At 43.2% G+C, this 8813-nt stretch overlaps 1 protein-coding gene across 1 annotated transcript in view; it reads left to right on the plus strand.

Annotated features, from left to right (window-relative positions):
* Positions 1 to 8728, plus strand: part of LOC121706784 (copine-9-like) — a 104677-nt gene extending 95949 nt beyond the window's left edge. Inside the window, 5 exon segments of the mRNA XM_042088799.1 lie at positions 2311 to 2413; positions 2650 to 2707; positions 4449 to 4522; positions 4708 to 4841; positions 4843 to 8728. Coding sequence (XP_041944733.1) covers positions 2311 to 2413; positions 2650 to 2707; positions 4449 to 4522; positions 4708 to 4841; positions 4843 to 5026 — 553 coding nt within the window. The 3' untranslated portion in view covers positions 5027 to 8728.
* The last annotated feature ends 85 nt before the right edge of the window (positions 8729 to 8813 follow it).

The following is an 8813-nucleotide window of genomic DNA, read 5'->3' on the forward strand; positions in this document are numbered from 1 at the left end:
GCGCTGTGAACTGTTCCTGCTGCCTGGAAAATCCGCCATCATAATAGCAATCCGCTATGGAACAAGCGTGCCTGTTGTTAAAGGGAATGTGAGATGACGCTCTGATTGGTTTATTGCACGTTACGCCCAAACCACACCCATGAGTAATGTAGCTACTACAGACCACCCCATTTTAGATTTGTGTTGGGCGCAACAGTCATTATCCCGCCGGTAAAATAGAAACAGCGCCCAAGATCCGCCCACAAAGCGATTTGCGCAAAATCAATTGCGCAAAAGTGCAAGATAGAGCCCTTTATGTCACTTACTGCAAACATCACCTCACCATCCGCTAGCTGTCTGTGTCCTGAATACACTGTAAAAACATGCAACCTCTGTGGACAGCCCAGGCTCCAAAAACGGCAACAAAAACAACCTGGGCAAACCTAGCCCATAAAAACATAACAAACTGTTCCAGCAAATCACAGACGAGATGCGTGTTTAGGAGTTTCAATATCACGGGAGCAACACGGGAGGGAGGGGGAGTAAGTAGCGAGCTAGCTCTGTTTTGTTTGAAAGTCAACACAAGTGACGTTACCCAGCATCGCTTAGAGCACCTTTAAGGTCGGTTACTTGCCCGGTGGCTGTCTTCTTGCTCCAGAATGTATTTGGGGGCTCTTATGCCAGAGCTTAAATGCAGTCTTATTGTGAGAGTTGGGCATTCTACCAACTATGCTGAATAGCCAGTCCCGACAGCTTTATCACTGTAGAGCTTGTTTGTCAGGGTTCTGTCCTAAGGCTTTTCCCCATATGCTGTCTGCCTAGTTAATCTCTGTAGCATGGTCAGGCAAGTTTATTTATAAAGCACATTTCAGTGTCCTTTACATAAATAAAGTTTAAGGCAATGTTTATTCAGTATGTGTTTTTTTAAGCAACTAGGGAGTGGGCTATCGTCAGTCAGTTTGCTGCCCCAGGCATGTATCTGTATTTTCTGAATGAACAGGCAGGTTTCTGAGTTGGCTAAGGATGCTTTAAGATGTTGCAGAAATGTGAGTGGAAGGGGTTCTCTCTCGATTACTCTGTCATCACACTCAGAAGTACACTCATAAACTTTTAAGCATTGCCGCTCTGCAGGAGCTGGTGGCACCGATATCAAATGTCAAACTTGTATTAAAGGTTAACGTTAATAAAACTCAGGAACACAGGAATTTGGTCGGCTTTATGACTGGACTAGGACCCGAAACTGGATGAATGCCATGTGGAGCTCTTGACAAAGGGTTATGGTTTGCACCAGACCGCAGGCATCCTGAGGGACCTGATGCTGAATGACCTTACGAGGTCAGATAGACTCTGCACACTGCACAGGACATTATTAGATGGTCCCAGTGTCCAACATCGATTGGTCTTGATACTCCACACGCTTCTCCAATCTAATGCGATCCAGACATTTGTTAAGTCGTTTGTGGAGGTAGGTAGAAATTGCAGTGCACCGCTGAAGCTGTCAGACATGGAGCAAGTTGTCAGCACCATCACCAGAGATGGAAAGAGAGGGTGACGGAGACGCAGACAGAGATATGTGGGATTTATTCCCTTTATTTATTTCAACTGATCTCTGTTGGGATGCCAGATGAATGTGATGGATACGGAGAGGGGATGGGGTGGGGAGGGGGGATGGGCTGTTATTTTTTGAAAGGACAGCATGACATTTGGAGAATGTCCTTATCAGCCTGTGGGTTGTGTGGAGAAGCTGAAGCTAGGGGAGGTGTGTAGGGGAGAGCTGGGGGGGATTGTGAGTCTTTGTTGATCGGGTGCAGATGACAAAAAAAAGTCCACTGTCCCCCATTCAACCCAGCCAGCTCTGGTGGCACAGACCAAGACAGTGCAACAACTGGAGCAGAGCGAAATTTGCAACCACACACTTTTTCTTGTGATGCACAAACTCCAGGCCCCAAATCAGAGAACAATCCCCCCTTATGCTTCCTTCCGGTGTTCCATTGCACACTTATAAGTGGAACTTTCACATTGTGTAGTAGAAGCTCTGAAATGGCTGGAAGTCAGTCATTTCCCAGGCACAATCCCATAGAGCTTCAGCCCGACGCCAGGTGAACTCTTAGAGGCGTCATCATTACAGATCCTCACAGAACATCTATATTTGCCCAGATAATTGTGTGGGATTAAAGTCAACGATCCTGAAAGGGAGGTGTTTGCTTTGTGGCCGGTACATTATCTGTAATGCATTAGGTTTGAGTGTGCGTGTTTGGCCCTGTTGTTTACGCTGATAATGTGACGTGATATGTGTACTGACTGAGCGGCTTCTGTTCTCTTTGCCTGCAGGCTGGCGGAGGAAGTGACGGACGGCTCACAGTACTTCGTACTGCTCATGATCACAGACGGGGTCATATCGGACATGGTGCAGACCAAGGAGGCCGTGGTCAACGTAAAATAACTTTCACCTCCTACACTTAGCTCTCAAACACTCCGTCGGTCACTACTCTGTGCCCTCATTGCAGTGGGAAACACATGCCAATATAACACTTGCCACACATACATATGAAAAGAATAGCAAAAAGAAAATAATGTAAGCCCATTTCTTCTAGCTGAGTGCTTTGTAGTTCATCATATACCTCATGCATTATTGCATAATGCTCTCTCTTTGCCTCTTGTAATTCCCAGGCTGCTTCTTTGCCCATGTCTATCATCATAGTAGGAGTGGGACCAGCTGAATTTGATGGTAAGTGAAGTTAAAGCTGCAGCATACGCTTTTCTATTCCCATCTATCAACAGCTTTTTGCAGAACTGAAACTGAATGCCAGACTGCATCTTTAATGCATGTTTTTGTAGTAGTATGCCAGATGGGTGGTACTATAGAAGACGTCTGGTGTTAAAAGCAGCTTCCAATTCAAGTAGTTCTTTACACTGTTCATTCTTACTTTCTTACGTTCTTTCTTTCTTTCTCTTACGGAAATAACGATGAAGTCAAGTTGAACGGGTTAATCGGAAAAGGTGGCTTTAGAAAAGAATCACAGTTTTAGAGGACGGACAAAGCTACCACGAAGTAATTATAGCAGCAGAGAACCACAATCTGCCCAGGAACTGAGCAGCGAGACTATTTAACGATGCGGTATGCCATCCTAAATGTTAATTGGCTAAGTGATTGGAGTGAGCAGTGTTGCTGTGGGCAAAGCTGGTTTCTCATGCCTGATGACAGGTGAACTCTCAGCGGGACCCATTACTAGGGTTTTGTGGCGAGTGTGTGTGAGAGGATGTGCTTATATTAGTCCTGTATGTTTGTGTGTGTATGCGTGTGTGTGTACATTATGTGTGTGTGTGGAGGGGTGTATGTGTGCGAGCTCGAGAGATATACACACACAGAGGGAGGTCATAGTATGTAAGCAAGCACACATTATTGAGAACCCTACCTCTCAGCAGAATCCAACAACTGACTATTTTTTTCTCTGCAACTATTCTTAGTGAGTTATTATTTTATTATTATTTCTATAATTACTGATTTACAAAAAAAAGGACTCGCTCAAATTTACTAGCCTCTATTCTTACTTTATTTTGAACTGGTGCAATTAGAGGTTGATTTTCTCAGCTTCTGAATTTTACTATTGTTTTCTGGTCCATGTCTGGTAGTGGCTGAAGTCGCGCCAGAATGACCTTGCATTGCAGTGCTGTGGGCTGTAGGTGGTTACTTGGGCCTGACAATAAGTGATTTCTCACTGGGACCTATTACTATTTCTCTGGGTTTATGTGTGAGAGCCTCCAAATTTTTCCTTTCTCTGTGCGTGCGTGTGTGTGTGTGTGTGTGTCTGTGTGTGTGTGTGTATGTGAGCCTCTGAGTTTGTCCTCTGTGTGTGTGTGTGCAGTTGTCTGTGAGTGTGTGTGTGTGTGGGTTGGGGGGGGGGGGGGGTTCAGGTGAAATGCACCTAGCTGAGCCTCCCTGGGCACCCACACAGCCCTCGAGCTCTTCCATCCCCAGCAGCGCACCTCTCCAGCTGTCTCCAAGTGCCATCTGCCAATCTCTGTGCCATGACAGACCTACGCGCACGCACGCACACACACACACACACACACACACACACACACACACAAACAAACACACACATACACCTACGCGCCCACACACAAACACACATACACACACATAAACACACACACCTACGAGCCCACACACACACACACACACACACACACACAAACATGCACACACACAAGATTGTATATAGACACACTATACCCTATTTACTTTTCCCTCTGCTTTTGGTGTCACAAGCAAAAACCAACAGCTTCAGAATTGTATATGAATGCCCACGACAGAGGTCCAGTTCACTACTAACATACATTTTTTCCCATGCTGAAGACAACAGGTGTAATGTGCAAGATAGCTATAGCAGATAGTGGGGGGCAATAATAAGAAAGCATTCTGTATCTGTATTCTGGATCTGAGATTCTGTCATCTCTCCCGGTAGCAATGGAGGAGCTGGATGGAGATGAAGTGAGGGTGTCCTCTAGGGGGCGATATGCAGAAAGAGACATTGTGCAGGTAGGATCGCACCCCCCACTCTTGTTAGCCTTGGACAGAATACATGTCTCCCTTAAACTCTCCTTTGACTCTATGAGTAAAATCTCTTTACCATAAGAGCAGCCCATTTACTACCTCTCATGTGAACTTCTCATCTCTGTCTATTGCCCACATTCTTTGCCACCCCTTTTGCCTTCCCCTTCCAGTTTGTGCCATTCCGGGACTACATCGACCGGTCGGGAAACCAAGTGCTGAGCATGGCACGACTGGCCAAGGACGTTCTGGCCGAGATCCCTGACCAGCTGCTGTCCTTCATGAAGAGCCGGGATATCGAGCCCCGGCCCACCCTGCCCAACGCCAACACCAACAATCAAGCCCTCAACATGCGCATCTGAGCGGAGACGGGGGTCCAGAGAGGAGGCGGTGGCTGTCCCTGGAACTTTATTAATGCTGCCAACCACTCCTGAAATGAAGCGCATCAAGTACATCCACATAAAGCATTTTTATCAACCTGAGCTAATATAATATGGGTGGGAGGAGTGGGCTAGTGTTAATCCTTTGACTCATCCAGAAAAAAAAACTCCATAACACTCAACAAGTTATTTCCCAACACTCTTCTCAACAGTCTTCAATAACTCGACAGTCACCACTCTTCCTGAAATCCTTCTCTGTCCTTCCTACCCAAGTGCTCACAACTTTAGCACATCTTATGGTGTGACCCACATCAGCCAAGCAGAAAATTATGCCTGGCAAGCAAACTTTTCTAATCAACAAGGCTTTCAGCCTTTGACTTATTTCATCTGACAAGATCATGGCGTAGTCTCCCAACAAGCGTGGAACAGACAACAGAAAAACAAGGATTTAGCAAGGAGAGAGATAAAGAGAAAAAAAGCATTACATTCTGTCACTCCCACACTTGAATGCTCAATCGACCCCTGAATGCATGCAGTGCATTTGAAACCTCTCTGGGCTCTATGCTTTAGCAGAGAATGTTGCCAATGGGTGCAGAGAGTGTTCCAAAGTGGCATTATATGAGGACTGAACCCTGGCTGAACTTGTCATGTAAACACTCTAATGAAGCAGGCATCTGCAGCAGGGGATGGGATCGGCACAATGGAATGAGAATTACGGTCCGCCTATTCTTATCGGCGGTGGGAGCTTTGCTTGGTGTCTCCACGTCTGTCAAGGACAACTTGCTCTGAGAGTCATTTTAATGTTTCTTTCTACACGACTCACACAGAGATGTTCACCAGCTGTCTCCTGCTATAGTCATATCCGTCACAACAATGGGTTTCCCGTGGCCCAGTAGCCACTGCTGTGCTGCAGACTTTGACTGACTGTATATTTCAAACCAAACAAAAGTCAAAGTGTGAATCTGTCAGAATAACGCTGGAAGTGTGGAAGAGTGGCCTTTGTGAAGCTCTTGTTGACTGCATGCCACTAACCAACATCTTTGTTTGTACTATTTAATTTTTGGGAATATGTGCAAATAGTTGGAAAAGTTGATTCACTTATTTATTGACCAAAAACTAGCTACGGTCAACATTCCTGATCATCTAAAAATTATATGTATTTGTTCAGTGTCACTTGTTGCAATATACCAAACATCATGCGTTTAGTATCCTATATGGCTGTTTACATACTGAAATGGCCATTATGAGCAGTTTTCATTTATTTGGGTAGTCTCATGAGTTTTAGGTGTAACGTTTATGTGTAAAATAAGTTTCTACCTGAGAAGATTCCGAAGAATCCACTTATCCTACATTCAAAGTTGAGAGGACAGAAGCAACTTAGACATGTCAGACGGTCTCTGTCAAAGGTGTTATCACTTTAATTTCTATGTTCATTGTAGTCACTTCCCCACCTACCCAGCGTGGCTCCAGCCCTGTGTGGAGATGAATAATTCATGGTCTGGCTCACAGCAGCATATCCGCACCCTCCTTTCATAGTCCACAGAGTCTGCTGCACTTATTTAGAATAAGAATGATCCACCACAGCCACCTCATGGCAACAATCTGGGACAAAAGTACTCACATGTTGTCCAGAGAGAGAGAAAGAGAGAGCAAAGGAGACAGGTGACGTTCCCAGGTCACCTCGACTCCCTTATTGAGAGAGTCAGCAGGATTGGCTCTTGAAAGCCCAGCTGTCAGCCCATTAAAAACACATTTCTAGGAGAGTTGCAAAACTGGTGTTTTTACTTTTGCAAATGTATGCATAGTTATTCTGAGGCTGCTCTGGCATTTTTACTATGTATGTGGGTCTAACTGCTGTAAACTGTCATACTTTGGTATAAATATGCATGAAAAGTTTCATTATTTGGGATTTTTGTCTCTTTTTTTCCCTTCTTCTTATGTATGCTCCTACCACGACTGTGGTTGTTTTTCAGTGCAACGTTGTCATTATGAGGCGCCAGGTGTGACAATGACACCTGAATAACTTGAGGTTGAGTCAAATGTAGCCGAAGGCCAAGTGGGCAATCTGCGGCTTTTTGTACAGGACTCTTAATTAATATGAAACTGACACAATACATGATAAGCCCAGAGAGAGAAAGAGAGAAAAAAACAGTGGCATTTCAAGCACTACAATTGACATGCAGGGTTTGAGTATGTACTTCACAAAGAACTTATGAAGCTATTGGCCAGTTTTGTTTAGTTTTGTTTCATTAATTTGACCTCTGCCAGCAGTATATATCACAAACCTACTTTATCAGACAACATATTCTACCATTATGATAATACTTATGTACATGGTACACAGGTATTTGTACTTAGAGCACATTTTATTACTGAGTGTTGGGAATCAGTTGTAGCCATGCCATGCGCATGAAGGGTTGAGTAAGGACGGAATATGAATACAGTATGTGGCCTTACTTCTTTGTCAAGTGTATATGAGAGTTCAGTTGATATACATGTCAGGGCAGTTTGTTACACAAATTATGTTGTTATGGTTTGAATTTTATTTTGCATGGAATTAATGGGACCGTTTTAATGATCATCAAAGAAGTAACTGTATACCTTAAAGTGTAACTCTGGAGTAAAAACAATCTTGGGTCTATATACGGTAGTTAACAACTTCAAACTTTTGATTGAGAGCAAAATGACATTAATTGGTGGCGTTTTGAGCAAGACCATTTATTTGCATCATCACTGAATGGGTTGTTTTTAGTCCGGAATTTGAAATCAACTACCTGTAGATAACTGTGAATATAGCTAGCAAACTGTGAATGTTTTTTTTTTGTATGATGCTGTATTGTGTTCATGTTCTCTCTCCTGTTGCGTACAGTGTCCATAATAGAGATACTGGTGTAGAATCAGGCAAAGAGTATGATGTAGCTTGCTACCAATAGATGATATTTTCTAAACATATAGAACACACGTGTTTATCAGTCTAGTGTCGCAAATACAGCCGCAATCTTTGTGTCTTTGAAATTATAAGAGTGCTAATTTAGTACAACCGCATGCACATAAATTGTTGGAGAGCAAGATGAAACCTCATTTAAATCTTACGTAGTATTTTTTACATTGAGCATGATTTGTCAACTATGTGTTCAGTGAGTAGATTGTAGAGGTTATTTCTCCTTATCTAGCTTGACCAGACCCTAATCCTTGCCCAAGTCTTTCATTTTTTTTAGCATACTCTTCCACTTGCACTGCTATATCATCAGAATACAGTACAATTTTAGTTTGAAACCAAAATTCCATTGAAAAGGTCAACTGAAAATGAACCTTTAGTTGATTTATTCCCCAAAACGGTTGCACACGCTGTAGGTCACACCACAGGGCATTGTCAACCCCTTCAGTTTGCTTCTGAAGAGGCGGCTGCCAAAACTAAACTCTTACCACAGCCAGTACTTTTTCATGGATCTTCAATCAGTCTCCTTAGGACTCCTTATGAGCTTCGGTGGAATACAAGATCAGGACAAAAGAAAACATGAATTCACCAAGAAGCCTACATGTCGTGTTTGGACAATGTTCAAATGCTCAACGCTTCTGTGCCACTGCCTGGTAATAAAAAAAAAACTATGATGAATGCTGGAAGTTTTTATATAGGCTATAACTTTAAAATAAATAGGTCTATATTTCATTCTGTTTGAATGTCAATGTTATTGCACTGCAAAATGGGACAATATTGATTTGAAACTTCTGACAGGTTTCCCAAACTCATTAGCCAACACTCACTGTATGAATGTGAAAACGTTTTGGCAATAATAAAGCACTTTGAAGTAAACCATGCGTTTGTTTTTTCTGTTTATATTAAAATGTGTTAATTCACAGTAATTTAGTTTCTTCATAACAATTTCTGACATTTCCAG

This window comes from Alosa sapidissima, chromosome 4, assembly GCF_018492685.1.
Source record: "Alosa sapidissima isolate fAloSap1 chromosome 4, fAloSap1.pri, whole genome shotgun sequence".
Lineage (NCBI taxonomy): Eukaryota > Metazoa > Chordata > Actinopteri > Clupeiformes > Clupeidae > Alosa > Alosa sapidissima.